Source organism: Hibiscus syriacus, unplaced genomic scaffold (genome assembly GCF_006381635.1).
Source record: "Hibiscus syriacus cultivar Baekdansim isolate YM2019G1 unplaced genomic scaffold, ASM638163v2 tig00111146_pilon, whole genome shotgun sequence".
Lineage (NCBI taxonomy): Eukaryota > Viridiplantae > Streptophyta > Magnoliopsida > Malvales > Malvaceae > Hibiscus > Hibiscus syriacus.
Genome location: NW_024062997.1, coordinates 244,409 through 267,182, shown reverse-complemented (window position 1 = coordinate 267,182; position 22,774 = coordinate 244,409). Strand labels below are relative to the sequence as shown.

General features: G+C 36.3%; 2 protein-coding genes and 1 pseudogene across 3 annotated transcripts; 2 read left to right on the top strand and 1 right to left on the bottom strand.

Annotated features, from left to right (window-relative positions):
* The first annotated feature begins 899 nt into the window (after nucleotides 1–899).
* Nucleotides 900–2,974, top strand: LOC120154681 (annotated as a pseudogene).
* A 5,599-nt stretch (nucleotides 2,975–8,573) lies between these two features.
* Nucleotides 8,574–13,788, top strand: LOC120154691 (protein SPA1-RELATED 3-like). 2 transcript variants are annotated; one of them, XM_039166355.1, is made up of 8 exons: nucleotides 8,581–8,815; nucleotides 9,079–10,088; nucleotides 10,307–10,464; nucleotides 11,172–12,144; nucleotides 12,224–12,370; nucleotides 12,500–12,811; nucleotides 12,993–13,052; nucleotides 13,272–13,788. In XM_039166355.1, exons 2-8 carry the CDS (start codon nucleotides 9,246–9,248, stop codon nucleotides 13,458–13,460), a joined length of 2,682 nt encoding a protein of 893 aa, XP_039022286.1. In that variant the 5' UTR covers nucleotides 8,581–8,815; nucleotides 9,079–9,245; the 3' UTR covers nucleotides 13,461–13,788. The 2 variants fall into 2 exon arrangements, with proteins under 2 accessions (XP_039022287.1, XP_039022286.1); XM_039166356.1 differs by lacking the exons at nucleotides 12,993–13,052; nucleotides 13,272–13,788 and having other exon boundaries at nucleotides 8,574–8,815; nucleotides 12,224–12,416; nucleotides 12,500–12,714.
* A 573-nt stretch (nucleotides 13,789–14,361) lies between these two features.
* LOC120154680 lies at nucleotides 14,362–15,601 on the bottom strand. The gene is made up of 2 exons (XM_039166347.1): nucleotides 15,295–15,601; nucleotides 14,362–15,074 (listed from the first exon to the last, which is right to left on the bottom strand). Exons 1-2 carry the CDS (start codon nucleotides 15,599–15,601, stop codon nucleotides 14,362–14,364), a joined length of 1,020 nt encoding a protein of 339 aa, XP_039022278.1.
* Nucleotides 15,602–22,774: the final 7,173 nt, after the last annotated feature.

Genomic DNA, 22,774 nt, shown 5'->3' with positions numbered 1-22,774 from the left:
ACCCGAATATTAAATATCATTAATTTCAGTTTTTCCAAAAAGACTTTTTCTCTTCTATGTAAAAGGAGAAAGAATCTACAAAGTCCAAGGAAAAAAAACTTTATTCTGGGGGAAGTTTTACAGTGCACCACTTTAATTACGGTTAAAATAAAATGTTATCAGTTTTATTATTATTTAAATAATAAAATGAGTAAAAAATTACGTAAAACATTATTATTTTTACCTAAAATATCAATTTTTTTAATATTTTTGATAAAAGTGTACAATAATAACAAATCCGGCAGAAAAAATAACAAAACCGATAAAAATAATAATATTTTCGGTCATTTTTTATCGATTTTATTATTTAAATAATAACAAAATCGATAACACATTTTTTAGCCGTTTATTAACGCTGCCGCACATTTATCTTCTTCTAGATCCATTTCTCTCTCATTCTTTCCATTTTCACTTGTATACTTTAGATCACTAAACTCTCTATAGGATACTTACTTTTTAGAGTTGTCCATCGTTTTCCTTTGACCGCTATGTAACAAGCTTTTTGTTAAAGGTTACTTGAAAAAAAAAAGGGGGAAGATTTGCCATTTTTTTACGAGTTCAAAGCTTTTGGGTCGAGTTTAGAATTTATGGGCTTTCGAGTAGTTTGACTGGACGAGAGTGGAGGGAAATTTGAGTGTACAAAGGACTGTCATTTTCAAAGGTGGTATTGAAATTGCATTAGTTTGTTCATTTCAAAGCTTGTTTTAGAAGTGATTCTTTTTCTTAATTTTATAAAGGCTGTAGTTTTGTTGATTTTCCTAGGGAGAAGGGCTCTTTCATATGTTAATTTTAATGAAGAAATGAGGGGTTTGATTAGATTGCCGATTTGCATTCAATGTTGGGTTTATACTTTGTCCTGAATGACGTTTTCCGTAAGAGGTCTTCCAAACATCGGGATAACATGATTTTGCATTTCTTAATTAAAAAAACTCAGTTTTAATGAGTAGAAATATCCTGCTAATCGAGAAATTTATGCTTTCCGTTGAAGGGCTATCTGACATTCAATTCATTCACCTATTGAGCGGGTGAAGTGTTACGTACAGCAACTTTTGTGTGGCCTTGATCATTGTCATAGCCGTGGTGTCCTTCATCGTCACATAAAGGGTTCCAACCTTCTAATTGACAAGAATGGCATCTTGAAGATTGCAGACTTTGGTCTGGCTAGCTTTTATGATCCCCATCAGAGTCAGCCCTTGACAGGCCGTGTCGTAACCCTTTGGTATAGACCACCAGAGCTTTTACTTGGAGCCACTAACTACGGTACTGCTGTGGATTTATGGAGTACAGGTTGCATACTTGCCGAGTTATATGCTGGGAAGCCTATTATGCCCGGAAGAACTGAGGTGTGCCTTTATCATTTACATGAAATATTTCCTACAAAGTATTTAGAATATAAGAGTTTTAAGCCTTGTGATGCATGTATCAGAAAGGCCCGAGGCCTGATCTTGAAAGAAAAGCAACAAAAGAGTCTCGAGCTGTTCCGGCACCTGATGCGAATGCTGAACTAGTTTTTGTCAATGCAGGTGACGGCCATTCGTAATCAGTTTATGCATCATGATATTAGTTTGTTCACCGATGTCACCGCTCATGAAATCTTTAAGCTTAACGGCCTCGGAAAACAGCAAATTAAGCCATTTCTGCTATTTAGAGTTGGTTTTTAAGCATATTAATGGTATTATCCCCAAGCTTTTGGTTATAAGCTAATAGTTTCATTTAGCTTCTCGTTCATCCATCCATCCATCCATCCATTCTTTTCTTAGTCAAATTTTCTTCTTTTAGAACAGTTACTTTAATTCAGCATTTCTGACATTGTTTTGACATTCCAGAAAAGCCAAGGTCGATCCAATTCAAAGAGCCGGAGCGAGAAGTTTAATCCTCGTCCCGGAGAAGTCGCCTCAGGCTTTCCTATTGATCAGCCTGGGCCCTTACATAAAATCTGTGGATTCATCACGAGGGAGCCTCTCATTCAGGGCCACTGGCTCACCGTGCTGCTCGGGAAAAATCTGTGGAAAATCTGGATGATGCTCCAAAAATTTCCACAAGGGCTGACTTGTCAATGATGTCAGGTTTAGTGGCGCCAAGGAGTAGTCTTACATCTGATGATTCAAGAGAAAAATCTGTTTTCTCACAATCAAAAGCTCCGAAAATGATTGCAAGATTTCCAGGGTCCTCTGAATCCAGCTCCGAACAGGATCCGAGACACAATGATCAACAGAAAGATGGAAGAAATAACAACAAAGATCCAGTTTTGGTAAGTACCGATAGTGAAACTATTTTCCGCCTCAACGATTGATTCTCCTGTTGAACTATGTTCAAAAGAATACGAGCCTCGATTAGTGATAATTTGTACACTTCTATTTCGTGTTCTCGTATTTTCAGTTCGATATCCTTTTAGGTTTTTCGGTTCCTTGCTGGTAAATAACTTTTGATCCATTTCAAGCGTCTGATACATGCTTCTCAACGATGTTTGTTTCCAGCTTGGATACGGTTCAAAAGGCCAAAAAATTCACTATTCCGGGCCGTTATTAGTTCCGTCAGGCACCATGGACCAGATGCTCAAGGATCACGATCGCCAAATCCAAGAAGCTGTTCGGGGGAGCATGGCTTGACAAGGCAAATATGAGAAGAAATCAGTTAGAAGGGAACGAAATATCAACCAGATCGTTATTCGACTCCGGTCATTGAGCTGGCTGAACTTTGCTAACAGAGAATCAAGACGACCATTGTCAAGACGATCGCTGCAAACGGTTCAGCTGTTGGTTCTCGAGCAAAAATACGATCCATGCTGCTGGGTGATGTTTCTTGTATAGGTTGATGTTCTTAGGAAGATGGCTAGTGGGGCATATTTAGGTAAGCTTATATAGTTTATTGAGAAAAGATATCTCTGTGATTGATCATGTATATTCCTTTTCACCTGGCAACTGTAATTTGCCAATATTATTGGCCCATTCTTGTAAAGTATGATCAGAAGATGGAGATCTATTGTTCGACTAAATCCGGATCGGACTTTACATAAGTCCAATATCAATAGGCATGTGACTAGCTTTGTATTAAAGTAATTGTTGGGATTGGGAATTAACTTTGAGCAAGATCCATTAGTTAGGGTTAGCCATGAAGTTTATAGGAAAATGGAATACATATTTAATCAACTGCTATAGGATCAATTAAACCCTAAACCATAGCATGCTGGGTAACTACTTTTTTTTCTTTGAAAAGGGTATATTTTGTATGATATATAACGAGGGTTTATATAAAATAGGACATAGTGTGAACCTCGTTAAAAAATCTCCCTAACCTATATGGAAGAAAAAAGAGTGCTCACACGATGTCCAGAGTTAAACATTCTAACACCATGAAAATTCACTTATCAAAGCTTACAAATGGAACAATGACGACATAACGTTCTTCACGATCCAAAACCCCTGACAACTACGTTCTGATACTCCGAGTGCTGAACACCTACCTCCACACCTAGGACATGTCCATAGCTGAACCACTCGACATTCACCACCTCTAATATACGAAGGACGTGATACCCAAAATCTCTATATCGGACACCACACCCCCAACTAGCCCACCCCTTGCGAGTGTCGGACCTTGCACCCTAATTAGTCAGTTTTCAGGGCCTTGCACCCTACCGAAGGATATTCGAACTGCTTCTATACTTCAACACCTTGAACTAAAGAAACTCGGGTGTCCATATCGTTTCCCGAGCATCAAAGAAGGCTAATCTTATTTCGTCCTAAATATTTTCGTTTCTACATTTTATTATGCTTTATAGATGTTTCCACTTGTAGTTTTATTTAAGAGTAATTAGAGTTTATTGAGAACCTCACTAGCCTTTACAATTCCTCTAAAATTATAACCCAAAACAACTACTTGGTATCGATACTGGCCATACAGTATCGATACTACCTATCGGGTATCGATACCCTTTCTAAGGTATCGATACTCCCTTACAAAATTCCCTTGTTTTATAAATGGAAGTATCGTTACTTATACGGGAGTATTGATACTTGAACCCTGGGAGTACCGATACCAAAATTGCATTCTTGAATTTGAGTTTCGATACCAAGCACACCGATTTCGACATGTAGATTTCATAATCTAGGCTTGAAACATGAACAGTCTCAGTACTGATCCCTCCAGTATCAGTACTGATCCCTCCAGCACCAATACCTCTACTCGAAAATGTCTTATTTGTGCATTTGAACAGACTCACAATGCTACCTAGAGGTTCCCAATTGTTCTTAGTGTCTTATTTATTCAAGTAGGAGCATACATAAGGCTTTAACATGCTTATAAATTCAAAACATAGAATCTACCATTGATATGCTTAATAAGTTTATTTCTTATCTTCATGCTATTTAATACATTCTAATGACCCACTAAAAAGTATGAAGAAGTCGTAAGTATAGGTACCTTGTGTTCTTCACTAAATGCGAAGCCCCAATTCACTCTAATGTATCTTTCTCTTTTCCCTTAGCCTTTGAACCTTCACTTTCCTCCTTCACTATTCAAATGATAAGAAAAAAGAATTTCTAAATTAACTGTGTGATGAGAATAAAGGTTAAAATACTTCTACATTTTGAGTATCATAAACTACTTAAAATCCTTAGATTCCATTTAACCGCCCGAAAACCCATTTTCGAAATTAAAAGGAAACCATGAGAAATGGGGCTCAAATTAAAGTTTGGATGACAAGGATTCATAATCTTACCTTGGTTTAACGAAGTGCATGCTTGAACTTGGCTCTTAAAAGGAGAGGAAATGGAAAATGCTAGAAGAAAGGAGAAGAGTGGGTGAGGGTTTTTTATGGGTATTTGGTTCACGTGAATATGATTTAAACTAAGTGGTTTCCGGCCCCCAAAATAAAATTGGGCAATCTACACTTTAAGTCCTTTCATTTTCTTATTCATAAAATTTTCATCACTCCTCACTATTCTTTTGGGCCCACCTCAACCCAATTCCACTTAACCTTCTAAGATATTCTTAATAAATATTTTAGTCTCTAAAACAGATATCGGATTAACCTAAACTACTGACCCGGATTTCAGGACGTTACAACAATACTTATAAACGTCTTTGATTGTCTGCTCAATTCACCGTAGAGATTAACCAACCATCGAATCAATTCAAACACACTAAAATTCAGTCAACACGCCCAAACTAGGGTAACTATTATTACTACTAAAGGGTGTGTTTGGTACAATTAATGTAAGATTACCAGTGAGAATAAAAGATTACCAGGGAATAGGATTACTGGAATGTTGTATTTTGTGTTTGATTGGTTTAGCAGGAATGTAAGATTACCGTGTTTGGTTAAAGGAATAAAAGATTATTGGAATGTATATTTGACCAAATTGTCCTTATTATATATTTGTATAATATTACAAATTGTAAAATATTTATATATTTTCTTTAAAAAATTAAATTCATAATATTTATATAATTTTTTTTACAAAATTAAAAATATAAAAAAGGTTTAATGAAAGGGTTTTTTAACCCCTGAACTTCATATAAAATTTTAATTATAGATTTTTTTTGTAAATCTAAAATAATTTAAGGATAAATTTGTAATTTAACCTTTGTAGATTTTTTATTATTCAATGACAGAAGAATAATATTTTTGAAAAAAAATAATAATTTAAGGGCATTTTAGTCCAAAACACCGGTAATGTTACAATACCTAAGGGAAGGGAGGTAATGACATTCCCGGTAATATATCCCAAAAAATATACTATTAATAATAAAACATTACCGGGAATGAAATTCCCAGCCAACCAAACATGAGAATGTGGGATTCCCATCCCATGGGAATCCCACAATCCTTGAACCAAACACCCCCTAAAAGTTTAAAATGGGGGAGATATGTTCTTGTTTCTATAGTACTCGATTTGGATTAGTCGATTAATAAATTGAATAACAATGGTTATACCAAAAGTAAGAGAAATGCATTCACCAAAATTTAAAAAACAATTTGTTGTAAACATGGATAGAACTAGGGACGTTGGAGCCGGTTGTACGTTTGAAAATTTTAAATTTTCATATATTTTATTTTTTTATCCTTAATTATAAACCATAAATTTATATTTTAAAGCATATTTTTTTATAGTAAATGTATGCATTTTTTTTGTTTAAAAGCATATTTTCTTTTTCCTAATAAATAAGAAAATGTATATTTCATGCAATTAGGTAAAGCTATTCTATGAACAAATTAAATTAAATATACATTTAATGTAACCAATGATTAAGAAATTGTACATGATTAAGAAAAGCATACTCAAATTGGAGGATTTTTAGTGCTTCAAGTTTCATATCAGTTGACAAAATGAAACCCAGAAGAGAAAAGGGAGAGGAAAATACAGAAAAGCCCCTCAAAATCTTTTGGTCATCAAATACATATAAATATTTCATTTATCATCAATAAAAAAATAAATTTTATAAATAAAATTAGTCCAATGACACCAATCATGTATTGAGGCATTAAATGTTGGGACCATCTCTTCTTGACAAATAAATTTAATTTAGTAGTATTTTCCTTAAAATTGTATTATTAATTTTTTTTAAAATTTAATTTTGTTTGAACAAATTGGGTTCCACTTGCTATTTTGGTATAGGCTGTTTATGACCATGTATTAATATGTAAACAATATTATTACACAACGGTTCATTATTTATTATGATTATTTGTGATTGTTACTTGCTTGTTTCGAGTAAGGTTAAGTCTGCCGTGTTCGATCAGCATGCATCACTAACGATGAATACTGTTGAGTATCATTAATTTAATTTATAAAAAGTTAAAATTTTAAAAGACTCGACGTATAATTATAAAATAGTCAAAATTTTGAAGTAAATTATTTTAAAATGAAATATTAATTACATTATTTTCCATAATCTTTTTTTAGTAATAAAAAAATTTATAATTTACCTTTAACAAATTATTTAAAAAATTGTTAAAAAATATGTAAAATAATTAAATTAATATTTTATTTTAAATATTGTACTTCTAAATATTTTATTAATTTATAATTATAGGTTGAGTCCTTTATAATTTTAAATTTTTATAAATTAAATTAATAGTACTCAAAGGTGCTCATCGTTAGTGGTGTTTGTCGAACGTTGTAGAATCTTCCTTTGAGTAAAACGACTTTTGTTAAAAAAATGTGTAGTGACCCTAATGCTAAAATTGAAAATTGAGATGATAAAAATGATTAATCAAAAAATCTGTAAGGGGATATTTGGTTCAAGGATCGTGGGAATCCCACATTCCCATGTTTGGTTGGCCGGAAATCTCATTTTCGGTAATGTTTTATTACCAATAGTAGATTTTTTGGGATAAATTACCGGGAATGTTATTGCCTCCCTTCCCTTAGGTATTGTAACATTACCGGCGTTTTGGACTAAAATGCCCTTAAATTATTATTTTTTTTCAAAAACATCATTCTTCTGTCATTAAATAATAAAAATTCTACGAAAGTTGAATTACAAATTTATCCTTAAATTATTTTAGATTTACAAAAAAAAAAATCTATAATTAAAATTTTATATGAAGTTCAGGGGTTAAAAAACCCTTTCATTAAACCTTTTTTATATTTTTAATTTTGTAAAAAAAATTATATAAATATTATGAATTTAATTTTTTAAAGAAAATATATAAATATTTTACAATTTGTAATATTATACAAATATATAATAAGGACAATTTGGTCAAATATACATTCCAATAATCTTTTATTCATTTAACCAAACACGATAATCTTACATTCCTGCTAAACCAACCAAACACAAAATATAATATTTCCAGTAATCCTATTCTCTGGTAATCTTTTATTCCCACTGATAATCTTACATTCCGTGAACCAAACGCAGAGATAATTTATGTTTACCTTTAGTGTTCCATTTTAACGCTTTCACTATGCTGACACTGTTCTAAATTTGACTCAATAAGTCAGATGATTATTCTGATTTATAAAATCAACATGATTTTTTTGAATAAAATGGCCAAAAGGGTACCTTGAAATTCCATAGCAAATTATATATATAGGAGTCTTAGGTCTTCAGGTTTGTTTTCACTAAATTTCAACTCTTTTTATTTTATTTATTCATTTATTTTCTCTCTTGTGGCTTTCATCAATCTGATAGAATCAAAGCTTAATTCTTTAATATGGTAAGGTTACATCACTTAATTGTTTTCTTAAAGTTTGTAATTAAAAAAAATGAAACTTTGGGTGAATTTGTCTGGTTTCAATGATCTTTCCTCTTTGGGAAACCAAGATAACCAAGATTCTCTTTTTCAACCCCAAGATAGTATTTTTTTTAATAGAAAAAGGGTTAATTCAGAGTCCCGGAGCAGTTCCTTGTAAGTTTTTTTTAATTGCAATTGGACCCACAAGATATTCAAATTTTACTTTCTTGGCCTGTTGCATGAGAGGGGCAAAAATGGCTTTGAGGCCATGGTAATGCCACGTACTCCATTTGGAATAAAGCTGGATGAAGATAATGAATACTCAAGGAGTGGCCTATGTTTTAAAATGGAAACATAAATAAAGTTAATAGAAAGCAGAAAATTTGTTTCTTTTTTTTTATTTCTTTATTGTTGATATCCGAATTCCCTTTGTCGTATTTTATTTATTTTCCTTTTCATGAAAAACTTGTGGGAATTTTGTGAGGTTGAGAATATTTAGTGTGAACTAAAAGACCCTTTTCCCTGTGTGGTTCATTTTACAGGTTAGTCTAGCAAGAACAGGAGAAGATCCTTTCATGGTGTTAACTGGTACTCCTCTATCTCTTTATCAATTTATACACTAAATATATGTATATAGATGACGGTTGTTTTTGCTTCTTGTTTGATGTGATATATAGTTGATCGTGAGCTTAATAGTGGGTATTTAGTCTTTTTAGCTATTGGTTGAGATTTTGTTTTTCTTCATTTTCTGATTGGCGGTGTTAATGGTGGTGGTTGTGGGTTGTGATAGCTTTGTATGATGAGAATTTTGGTGTGTAAAGGTTTTTGATTTCGGTTCCTTGTGTTTGCAGTGAAGTGACTGGAAAAACTGGGTTTCTTTTCCTGTTGTGACAATGAAATGAGTTTATGGTTTCGATATGATAATGGTAGAACTTAGCGATTGGATAAGAAGCCGGCGATTTTCTTCGTTTTTCGGTTGTTTGAGTGGTGGTCTTCATGCAATTCTTGGAGGATAACAATGGAGGGTTCGTCTGAGTCTGCTTGGAAGGAATCTGATAGTTCTAGGGCACTGAACACTTCTGGTGTCTCGGATAGGGATCCTAGTCTGTTTCGTGTTGAAAGAACAGGCGTTTCGGGAGATGTTTCCCGTGATTTCGGGTCCACGGAAGAGGATGGTAGGGTTTTGCTGACTCACAATGATCACCTTAAAAGCCAGATTGGTGTTTCCGGGGTTTGTGAGATGGCTGTAAACCCTTTCATCCGTTCCATTGAATGGGGTGATGTTAGCTTGCGGCAGTGGTTGGATAAACCGGAAAGATCTGTTGATGTTTACAAGTGTTTGCATATATTTAGGCAAATTGTTGAGATTGTAAATATAGCACATTCTCAAGGGATTGTTGTCCACAATGTTCGACCATCGTGCTTCGTCATGTCCTCATTTAATCACGTTTCCTTCATAGAATCTGCATCTTCTTCGGATTCGGGATCGGATTCTGTCGAGGATGCATTAAATAGCCCAAATATGGAGGTTCAGGGTTTACCCTCTACTTTGCCCATTGACATGCATCGACAACGTAGGCTGATGAATGAAGATGTGCAAACTCCAACAAATGCTTTATCTGAAGCTAGTTGCATGCAGTCGGGCTCAGAAATTCCAAGGAATGCACATTTAGAGGAGAGCGAAGAAAATAAAATCTTGGAATGTCGATATTCCGAGCAAGTAGAAGAGAAAAAGCAACCGTTTCCTATGAAACAGATATTGCTTATGGAGACCAGTTGGTACACTAGTCCTGAAGAGGTTGCCGGCTCTCCCGGTACCTGTGCTTCGGACATCTATAGGTTGGGAGTTCTCCTTTTTGAGGTTAGTTTCGAGAATGCTTGATACTATCGTCATTTTTTGAACTTTCGACATAGTTTGGTGGTGTTAGTTTATTGTTTTACATAATAGTTAATGCTAGTTGCTAGATAAAACTCGTCTAATTTTTTATTAATTATTGTTCTTTCATTGGGTTGAATGTTAAAACATTTTTTGTTGTATCACAGTATCACTTTAAACGAGTACGTTTTTCGTGTCTGCAGTTGTTTTGTCCCTTCAGCTCAAGGGAAGAGAAGAGTGGAACTATGTCTAGTTTAAGACATCGAGTTCTTCCTCCACAATTGCTACTGAAATGGCCGAAGGAAGCCTCGTTTTGTTTGTGGTTATTGCATCCCGAGCCAAGTAGTCGTCCAAAAATGGGGTAATCTCTCCTTGGTTCACATTATCCCTTACTACTTGAATAGTTGAATTTGTTTACTTTTCATTAACTTTATCTGTCATTTTCTTTATTAATACGATCGGACCACATAAATGGATTAATGTCTTAATTTGATTGAGAGTGGAAACAAGAATCGCCGTTTTTCGAATCTTATGGTACGTCTTTGTGGAATTAGGTTTGTGACTAAACTGTAATGCTTGGTGTGCATGTAAAGTGGTCTGATCATGATATTATATTGGTAATGGTTTGTATTAATGTATGAGTTTATGATGTAAAGGTTATGAGGCGAATCCCGACAGCCTCGAATTTGTTCAATATGGTTCCTTGTGGACTATAATTTCCCTAATCGTGAATAGTTTATGCCTTCAACGGCGTATTTTGCATGGGATTTTCTTGATGAATTTCGTTTCATATGGGATGAATGTGGTCAAATCCCTTGCATTAGGGACACAATGTTAGAAACACGTATCTTACGGGTTTAGCCGTGTAGCTGTACTTGTAAGCTGTGTTTTGATAGAATGTCACACATTTTCTATTAATTTTCTGATGGATAACTGTGCGTTTTGGTTTTCGTTTCCCCTCCGTGAAGTCGTGGTCGTGGTAAAAATAAATCTCATTCATACTACCTTCGATTACTTTTAATGTCACCATTGTTGTTTTGATGTATTGATATTGTTTCTGTGTAACAGTGAGTTGTTACAAAGTGAGTTTCTTAATGAACCAAGGGATGATCTGGAAGAACGTGAAGCGGCCATCGAGCTCCGGGAGAGAATAGAGGAGCAGGAGTTACTGCTGGAATTTCTTTTGATGGTACAACGAAGGAAACAGGAAGTCGCTGATAGGTTGCAGAATACTATTTCTTTCCTGTGTTCCGACATTGCAGAAGTTACAAAGAAGCAAACAATCTTAAAGGAAAAGGGCAGCTTATATGCTGAACCGGGGAAAGATGACAATTCTACGTCAAATCTCCCCTCGATAAATATTGTAGATACCGATGATTCTTCTAGCTTGGGGTCTAGAAAACGATTTAGACCGGGCCTTACGGTTCAAAATGTCGAAGAATGTGGTGATAATCTGGAAACTCGTCAAAAGTCTGATATACATTCTGAACATCAGGAAAGTTTTCTCCTGAAAAGTTCTCGGTTGATGAAGAATTTCAAGAAACTTGAGTCGGCATATTTTTCAACAAGGTGCAGACCCGTTAAGCAATCCGGGAAGTCTTTGAGTAGACAAACACCATTGAATAGTGACGGCCGTAGATCAATTGTTATGACCGAAAGGAGTTTTGTCAATAATTTAACGTCAAAAGAGAGCTACAGCGAGGGCTCGGAAAGCGGATGGATAAACCCATTCCTCGAGGGCTTGTGCAAGTATCTGTCCTACAGCAAGTTAAAAGTCAAGGCAAATTTGAAACAAGGAGATTTATTAAATTCTTCCAATCTGGTATGCTCTCTCGGGTTTGATCGTGATGCGGAATTTTTCGCTACCGCCGGTGTAAATAAGAAGATTAAAGTCTTTGAATGCGATGCTTTCGTAAATCAAAATCGCGACATCCACTATCCCGTGGTTGAAATGGCTAGTAGTTCTAAGCTGAGCAGTATATGTTGGAATAGTTATATCAAAAGTCAGATTGCATCAAGTAACTTCGAAGGAGTGGTGCAGGTGCGTAAGGCATTCTCTCAGCATTCTTTGTTCGGTTGTCATTTTTGCATATCTGACTCCGTATCTTGACCGTCTTCAGGTGTGGGATGTTACGAGAGGTCAAGTACTCACTGAAATGAAAGAGCACGAGAAACGCGTATGGTCCATCGACTTTTCATCAGCAGATCCAACGGTTTTGGCTAGCGGGAGTGACGACGGCTCTGTAAAGCTATGGAGTATCAATCAGGCAATTCTACTTTTGCATTTGATGGATGTCAGCTTTGAAAATAAACGTACTACGATAATCGAATTCCTTTGTGTATATTTTATTCTCGATGTATGATAAGTTTTTCTCTTACCTGGAATGTTACTGCAGGGAGCAAGTATTTGTACCATCAAAACGAAGGCCAATGTCTGCTGTGTCCAGTTTCCGGTTGATTCTGGTCGTTCTCTTGCATTCGGATCGGCAGACCATAAAATTTATTATTACGATCTTCGAAACTCTAGGATTCCTCTATGCACTCTAGTTGGACACAATAAAACTGTGAGTTACGTCAAGTTTGTCGATGCAAATACTCTCGTGTCTTCTTCCACGGATAACACTTTGAAGCTTTGGGATTTGTCAATATGCAATTCTCGGGTCATTGATACTCCCCTTCAGTCCTTTACTGGCCACATGAATGTAAAGGTATATTAACTTGTACTTTAATGCTTCTTACATTACAATGTAAAAATCTAACATTTATTCGGTTCGCTCGAGTTTGTTTTATCTTCGTGAACAATTTCTTGTCCCGACATAACTTGTCATGGAAAATTATTCCCCCTGGTTGATGTACATCATATTGTGGTTGCATATTTCCTTGTTGCAGAACTTCGTGGGATTGTCGGTATCTGATGGTTATATTGCTACTGGCTCTGAAACTAATGAGGTAACCCATACATTCTCGTGATATATGCTTGTGTAAACATGCATGAATAACTCGGTTTTACCGAACTTCTTACTGCTCCGGTGTTGATCATGTCTGTAGAATGTTATGTTTTCTTTTTCTTTTCTTTTCTTCGACGAGGCATTCGATTCGTTATGCCTTTCGAACATGATAAATTACAGATTCATGCTTTTAGCACTCACTAGGAACTCTATTGTATAGGTATTCATATACCACAAAGCTTTCCCGATGCCGGCGTTGTCGTATAAGTTCAACAACACGGATCAACTTTCTGGACACGAAACAGATGATGCCGCGCAGTTCATCTCTTCTGTTTGTTGGCGTGGCCAGTCCTCTACCCTAGTTGCTGCAAATTCCACTGGGAATATCAAAATTCTGGATATGGTTTAGTTTGGTCTTGTCTCTCGGAATCATTCTTAGTTGAAGCAAAAGGACGAACGGACAGACGGAAACTGTGCTCCATTCCGGCACAAAACATCGAATAAAGTCGGGTATCGGACATCGGAGAGTATCAAAGAGTATAGCATTTGAGCAAAATAACAAAAAAGAAAACATTTTTGGCTGTAGATGATAACAGATGCAATTAACATGAAGATTTGAGAACGACTTCATAAAATATATGCAGATAAGATCCAAAAGAACAAAGGACAGAGGACAAAATCAACCATCTTTGTATATTTTGTAATGCTTATAGTTCATAGTCATTTTTCGGGAAGTATATTGGATTTCCTAAACCTTCACTGTCTGCCATTTCTTGATGATGCTATTTATAAATATTTCGATCTTTGTGGCACTAAATCCGACCCGAACTTAATAATTTGAACTCGAACTCGGACTAATCTATCAAAAACTAAGATTTGATTAATTTATAATCAAAGATTATGTCAAATGAGCAGTGCTGCTATTAAAATTCTTTCTATTAGATACGAATGTTTCAGCTGTTGTATGCCGCATCAATTGTGCTTCTCCTTTTTTAAATGTTTACACCGGTCTTGACCATTAGCTTTCATAACTAACCCAGTTACAAGATGGTTACGCCACTGAGCTCCCGGACCTGGCCTGATCTTGTTCGAGTCTCCAACTTCCGTGCATGTCAGCTTGCCGGAACACCAAGCACTGGGAGTGAAGGACCCTTTTTCAGAAGTTTATCCCCCAAGATAAAATCTTGTGTTCGTCTCTGCTCTACCGTAAAAGGATAACTAACAACCAAGCTCCTTGAGAAATGGCCGTCAACATGTACTTCCAATGCTAGAGTTTCATCAACCATAACCACTGACAATACATACGCATCTTATAGACGTAGCTGCTCGAGTGTAAGATACTCGAGTGTTCGAAGCTGATCACACTTGGATGAAAATACAGACTCTAACTCGTCACAACGAACGAGTTCACATACCTTCAAATCAATCCCATCCCTCAGTCCCACATTGTTTAAACTTGTCACACCTCTGCAATAATTAAGATGTAATTGTTGAAGTTGATATGGAGGTACAATTGCAACTCCCGAATTAATATCAATGCTCTCAAATCTAACCGAATTTCGAGAAGAAGATGACAGAGAATGTTGAACAAAGGATCTAGGCTTGTTCAGTGGGCATACTAAAATCGAGTATTTGTAGAGTTCTTTTCTCTGACCTGCATACATGTTCAAGTAGCCAATGTTGGAGAAGACGCCTTCGAAAGCCTCCAGCTTATTCAATTCACTCATCTCTTCAGCATTTTTTAATATCGAATGAATCGCCAAATGTTGAAGCCGGCATAGTTTCAACAATAATCCGGTAGCGATCTCTTTTAAACGTCTCGTGTACCCGAGATCGAGATGTCTAAGATTCACCAACATTCCCAGACCTTGAGGGATTTCCCGGCCTCCGCTGGATCGAGGATCCAATTTCCTCAAAGCTTGAAGCTTCACTACACAAGGCAAACTCTCTAATTCACGAGTCACGACATCCGTTGAGCAACAATGCAGTGAGTTTCTCCAAACCAGAAACGGAGTTGGGTAAACTTTTAATAGGATTGTGAGAAAGATCAAGAATCTTGAGGTTCGGAAAATGCTCAAAGAAACATTCTGGGATTTCTTTCAATGAATTATGTGAGAGTAACAATGTTTTTCTTGTGATATGCAACGCCGTGTCTCTAACAAGATCATGCATTTTCACATGCATACCATCCTCAGCCCTTTCCAGCAAACAATTTTATTCGAGCTTTCGCAAAATGGAATGACCGCTACGCCCCATTGCTTTTCTACTTCCCATTTCATCTGTAAGCCCTTCTTCCATCCAATACTCGATTATCTCATGCTTTTTGATTTCATGATCTTCCGGATATAATGCACAATACAAAAAGCAATTTTGGTCCTTTTCTGTTAGATGATCATAGCTGAATTTTAAACATCTATACACCTTATCTTCCATATCATGGATGTTTCTGATGTCGCCTTGTAATTCATCTATGGCATTTTCCCACAAACGAGGACCGGATGGTTCTGATAATGAGTATTTTTCATTTTTCGAAGATCGAGTCACAAGCATCGGTCGTTTCAGAGATATTGTTCGAAGATACTTCCATTACGAGTGCAAAACCATCAGTGACAACTCACATACGAACCAAACCTGTGAAGATTTAGGTGTATACATATCTGAAAACTTTCAGGATACTTATTATGATGAATTCAAAAACACAAGAAACCAAAGCAGTACTAAAGAGTGCATACTTGAATTGGCCTTCAAAGTTCTGGTTATGATCTTTCACAAATTCACATATTTCTTAGCAATTACAGTAAGAACACCTAAAGACGAATGTGGCTTAGCCTCGCAAGTTTCAGCCTAACTCTCAACCGACATTTTTTACCTCCAAAGAAGGGCTAATTATGCAGACAATAGGAAAAAAGTTTCAAAAACTACACGAGATCATTCCTGAACTATGAGAAGCACACTTCCTATTAGAACTTTGGCCTGCAATCTAATTTGTGATGATACGATGAACTATCCTTGAGAATTTTCACTCAAACTTTTTTCAAATTTTAGGCCATCTTCTCTTGCCAAGCAACTGGGTACTTCACTATGATTTTGGTTCTGTTTGTTGGAAATAAAAACACTCACACAAACAACTTTTATTGAAACTCAAACAAATATTACAAGAGTACTATCACTCAAAAACAAGAACTACAACTCACTCTTATAAGACTTTGCTTCTTCACTCACTTAGAAGCTCTTAATTTTTCTTGATGCTTAAAACTAAAATGGGAAGGGGTATTTATACTACTCAAGAACAATCCTACACCACACAAATAAACTAATTTAAACCATTACAAATTCAACAAATATTTAACTCTCACCTAACTAAATTGATGTAAGCAATGACATCATTAATTAAATGATGTAAGCAATGACATCTTTAATTAAATGATGTAAGTAATGACATCAATTTAGTTTGGGTTTTGGGTTTAGGCTCCCATAATGGATCAAGTTTATGATCCAACACCCTCCCTTAAACTTGATCTCGTGACCCCTAGTAGGTTCCTTAATCTTAAGAAGTCTTCGCTGGTCAGTGGCTTGGTAAAAATATCAGCAACTTGATCTTGTGACTTCACATATTCAACTTCCACATCTTTTCTTGCAACACACTCCCTTATATAGTGGTAGCGAATATCAATGTGCTTGCTTCGATCATGGAATACTGGATTCTTCGCTAAGGCAATGGCTGACTTGTTGTCGACACAAACCTTGGTAGGCTCTTCTTGTATCAAACCAATCTCCTTCAATAGATTTCTAAGCCAAATTGCATGAAAAACACATGAGGTAGCAGCAACATATTCCGCTTCACAAGTGGACAATGTGACAATCGGTTGTTTCTTTGACATCCATGTGAATGCAATATCTCCCATGAAAAATACGAATCCAGTAGTGCTCCTTCGATTATCTATGTCTCCACCCCAATCACTGTCGCTATATCCAACAAGCTTGTAATCATTAGAAACTAAATAGAACAAGCCAAAGTCAATTGTACCTTTCAGATAGCGAAGAATTCTCTTTGCGGCTTTAAAATGGGTGGTTGTTGGGGATTCCATGTAGCGACTAACCAATCCAACTGCGTGAAGAATATCGGGTCTCGTGCAAGTTAGATAGCGTAGACTTCCTACCAAACTTTTGAAGAATGTTGGATCTACACTTTCGCCTTCTTCATGTTTGGTCATCTTGATCCCGTATTCTGTCGGTGTGCTTATTGGCTTACAGTTCTCCATCTTGAACTTCTTCAGTATCTCCTTTGCATAGCTTTCCTGTGAAATGAAAATTCCATCATTTTGTTGCTTAACTTCAATGCCAAGGTAGTACGCCATGAGCCCCATGTATGTCATCTCGAATTCTTTCATCATCACATCCTTGAATTCATTAAACATGCTTGGGTTGCTTCCAGTGAAGATCAAATCGTCCACGTAGAGGCACACGATCAAAATATCTTCATCTTTGATCTTGATATATAGAGCATGCTCGTAGGGACATTTGTTGAAACCATTCTCTTGGAAGTACTTGTCGATTCGGCTATTCCATGCCCTTGGTGCTTGTTTTAGCCCGTAAAGAGCCTTCTTCAACTTCAACACCTTGTCTTCATGCCCTTTGACTTCATAGCCTGATGGTTGCTGAATGTAAAGTTCCTCTTCAAGAACTCCATTTAGGAAGACGGACTTTACATCCATCTGTTGTATCTTCCACTTGTTTTGAGCTGCCAAGAAATGATTAGTCTGATAGTCTCCAATCGAGCAACAGGAGCAAATACCTCATCATAGTCAATTCCAGCCTTTTGACTATAGCCTTTAGCAACTAGCCTCGCCTTGTGCCTTTCAATCTCTCCTTTGGCATTTTGCTTTGTTTTGTACACCCATTTGACACCTATCGCCTTATGTCCCTTGGGAAGTGAGGTAAGTTCCCATGTGTCATTCTTCTCGATGGCCTTGATTTCTTCGTCCATCGCATCTCTCCATTTCTTTTCTTGTACCGCTTCTTGAAAGCTCACTGGTTCACAATCGGCAAACAAACAAAATAATGTAAGATTATCTTGTCGTTCAGTTACCTCATAGAGATCTCTAAGGCTTCTTGTGCGTTGCACAACTCTTTCACTTTGACTCCCACTTGACGATGATGAAGGTGATGAGTCTCCTTGAGTGGTTGATGTTGGTGAAGTGGGTGGAGTTGCAAGCTCTTGTTGAGATTCATCTAGTTGCTCCCTCATTGTCTGCTCATCTTCTTCAAACTGAGGAAAGAAATTGAAGTCATCTGTATGAGAGTTAAAATCCCATTCTCCTTCTTCGTTGAAGACCACATCTCGACTAATCACAACTTCTTATTGTCTGGATTGTACAACTTGTAGCCCTTCGAATTAGCATCATGGCCGATGAAGATAAAACTCTCGCTTTTATCATCAAGCTTCGTTCTTCTCTCGTCTGGTACGTGAACATGGGCTATACTTCCAAAGGTTCTCAAGTGGGAAATGCCAGGCTTTCTTCCACTCCATGCCTCTTGCGGTGTCTTTCCCCATACACTTCTTGTTGGAGATCGATTTGACAAGTAGACTGCACACGATACTGCTTCCGCCCAAAATTCTTTGGGTAGTTTCTTGCTTTTGAGCATGCTTCGTGCCATGTCGAGGATTGTTCTATTCTTTCTTTCTGCCACACCATTTTGCTGGGGGGATCTAGGAACTGTCATTGGTCGACGAATTCCATTTGCTTCACAGAACTCTTGAAACTCCCTGGAAGTAAATTCTCCACCTCGATCGGATCTCATGGCTTTGATCTTTCTACCGCTTTCTCTCTCCACTGCTGCTTTGAACTTCTTGAAGACTTCAAAACTTCTGACTTCTGTTTCAAGAAATATACCCAGGTTTTTCTTGAAAAATCATCAATGAAGAGAAGAAAATAGTTATTGTTACCGAGAGAGCTTGGCTTGATCGGTCCACACACATCGGTATAGATGAGCTCAAGTGGCTTCTTAGCTCTTGTCTCTGACTCCTTTGGAAAGCTTTTCCTGAATTGTTTCCCGACTAGACACCCTTCACAGAGCTGGTCAGGATGGTTGATGTGAGGTAGTCCTTTCACCATCTCCTTCTTAGATAATAGCTCTAGACCTCCAAAATTGAGATGCCCAAATCGAAGATGCCAAAGCCATGATGCATCTTTGTAGCAAGCTTTCAGGCACTTTGCAACATCATTTTGTATGTTGATCAAGAACATTCTATTCTTTGACATCGGCACTTTAGCAATGAAGTTATTCTTATCATCTTTTATAGAAAGATTATAATTATTTATATGAATATCATAACCTTTCTCTACCAGTTGCCCTAAACTTAAAATGTTACTTTTCATATTGGGCACATATTAGACATTTGAAATAAATTGATGTCTCCCATCTTTCAAACGGATAAGAATATTACCTCTCCCTTTCACTGCTATTGTGGAATCATCTCCAAACGAAACATTTCCACTTACTGACTCGTCTAGCTCCACAAACATGTCTTTCCTTCCACACATGTGATTGCTTGCACCACTGTCAAGATACCAGGAATTTGCTTGGCCACCATCAGTTTCCTTTCGTGCTAGAAGAAGAGTTTCTTTGCCATCTGTCTTTTCCTCCACGTAATTGGCCTTCTCCTCAATTTTGTTGTTGGGAGCTCTACATTCTGAAGCATAATGCCCAAATTTTGACAATTATAACATCGAATTTGAGATTTGTCATACTTTGAGTTTGGATTAATTCTTCCACGGCCTCGTGTTGAGCTTTCTCCTTTCTCATAGTTGTTGTTGGAATTGTTATTGTTGTAATTCCAGCCTCGTCCACGACCTCGACTTCCACCTCGTCCATGGCCTCTACCTCTGCCTTGGCCACGTTGGTTTCTATCATTGCGTTGGCTCTCATGCATATCCTTGAGTTGCAGCTTGAGGAGTTGCTCAGTAAACTCATGCTTCTTTTTATGCTTCTCTTCGTATGCTTGCAATGATCCTTGGAGCTGTTCGATCTTCATTTCTTCCAAGTCTTTAGTTTCTTCAATCGTCACGACGATGTGCTCAAATTTGGGATCCAACGAACGGAGTATCTTCTCTATTATCCTCACATCGTCTAACTTTTCACCATTTCTTTTTAATTGATTAGAAACAGCTACTACTCTTGAGAAATAATCTGAAATAGACTCAGATGCTTTCATGTTTAAGGATTCGAATTCACCTCTTAATGTTTGGAGACGAACCTTCTTCACTTGCTCGGATCCTTTGTAAGAGGTTTGCAGCTTCTCCCACGCTTCCTTGCTAGAGCTTGCACTTGAAATCTTTTCAAAACCATCATCATCTAATGCTTGATAGATGAGGTAGAGAGCCTTCTTGTCTCTCTTTCTTGAATCCTTCAAAGTTGTCTTTTGATCTGGTGTAAGAGTAGCAAAAACATCATCATCCGCAGGCTCATTATAGCCTTTCTCTATGATATCCCACACATCTTGTGATCCAAGAAGTGCCTTCATTTTGATACTCCAATTGTCGTAGTTGTTGTTGTTGAGTGTCGGAACTTGGAATGGTGCCATACCATTTGCCATATCTCTCAATATAATGAGATTTTGTAAAATCCGATTGCACGGATGAATCCGGAACGATGAAAAAAAAAACTTTGGAGGGACTTGGACAACTCGGTCAAGGGCTCCAACTTGGCTGAATCGGCTCAACTCGGTGAGTCAACTCGATTTTCTGGCAGTAGTCTTCCGGCGGTGCGTGGCGGTGCATCAGAACTCAGATTGAGAAAATTCTGGCGGCGTCGTATTCCTCTCGTCGAGACCTTCGATCTTTCCAACTCGCTCTGATACCACTTTATTGGAAATAAAACACTCACACAAACAACTTTTATTGAAACTCAAACAAATATTACAAGAGTACTCTCACTCAAAAACAAGAACTACAACTCACTCTTATAAGACTTTGCTTCTTCACTCACTTAGAAGCTCTTAATTTTTCTTGATGCTTAAAACTAAAATGGGAAGGGGTATTTATACTACTCAAGAACAATCCTACACCACACAAATAAACTAATTTAAACCATTACAAATTCAACAAATATCTAACTCTCACCTAACTAAATTGATGTAAGCAATGACATCATTAATTAAATGATGTAAGCAATGGCATCTTTAATTAAATGATGTAAGTAATGACATCAATTTAGTTTGGGTTTGGGTTTAGGCTCCCATAATGGATCAAGTTTATGATCCAACACTGTTTTCAGTACAACCACGTAGCATCTAACTAACATTATTTCTTTCTTTATCGTTTTGAAGCATAAATTTGGGAAAACAATTTGTAATTCATAGACCACCACAGACTACCTGTCGACTACCTCCAGAACCCTAGCCGTCTGGGTATTGAGCATCCCAAAATCCATATCTGTGGAAGTTGGAAGATTTGGCCGACAGATCAGGTTGCCACTGGCGGTCGGTAAAGGGCTTCGGAGCTACGACTGAAGCGGTGGAGAAAGTGGCTATTTCATTTATTCTCACGGTTCTGTTTCATCGTTCAACAATTTTTATTCAAAATAATATGTAATGTTATGTTTTGGTTTCGATTTGGTTGCCCGTAGTTGAAAATAAACAGAATTTGTGACGTGATAATTTTTTTGTTTTCTCAGTGAAGATGATGAATTACCTTATGATAACGTGTTAACACCATCGTTAATTTGTGAACGGCGAGTGATTAAAATAGACTCATAATGTAACATTATGTATGTTTTTAAAAATAGTTGAATGATCAAAATAAAATTATAAGAATATATGGGTGACTAAATACAGAATTTACCCAAAAAGAAAGGTACAAATGAGAAGAAAAAAGTTTAGGGCCAAATTAGTCTAAAATCTAAGGCCAAATTTAAAATTAATTATTTTTTAATATGATACATTATTAAAATAACAAAAGTTAACGATCTAGTGATCGAAACGTAACAAATCGATAATATAAGTGAATGAAATATTTTTCCAAATGATGAGTAAAATAAGATAAAATGAAAATATGAATAGCTTATAGTGTAATTTACCCAAAGAAATAAGTTATTACTTTTAGAAAACGCTTGAATGAGAAATCAGCCCTTAAACTATACTTTTAATACCTTAAAGTATTTAAATTATTTTTATAAAAAATAGGTACCTAAATTATTTTTTTTAAATTATTGGGTAAAGCACATAAATGGTCCCTCAGCTATAGGATAATGCTTTGTTGAGTCCTCTAACTATTAACAGTTATAAAATGGTCTCCGATTATAATGAGTTACTTTGTTGAGTCCTTTGACTAATAAAAATTACAAAATGATCACCCGACTATTCATTATGTTTCAAACTAGTCATTTTTTCATTAAAAATTAACGACAGTCTGAGCTGGACGTCAACTTGCTAACTGAGATATGATAAACTATGATCTTATAATCTCAGTCAAATAATGAATAACCGGGTGATCGTTTGTAACTTTTAATAATCGAGTAACTCAACAAAGTCACTCCTTATAGTCTCTGGACTATTTTGTAACTTTTAATAATTGGGGAACTCAACAAAATAATAATCTATAATCAGGGTACCATTTATGACTTTATGTATTTTATTCGTAATTATTTTAAGTCCATATGTTAATTTCCTAGGAAAATATATTTAAACTAATAATATGTTGACACATCATATCAAATAATTAA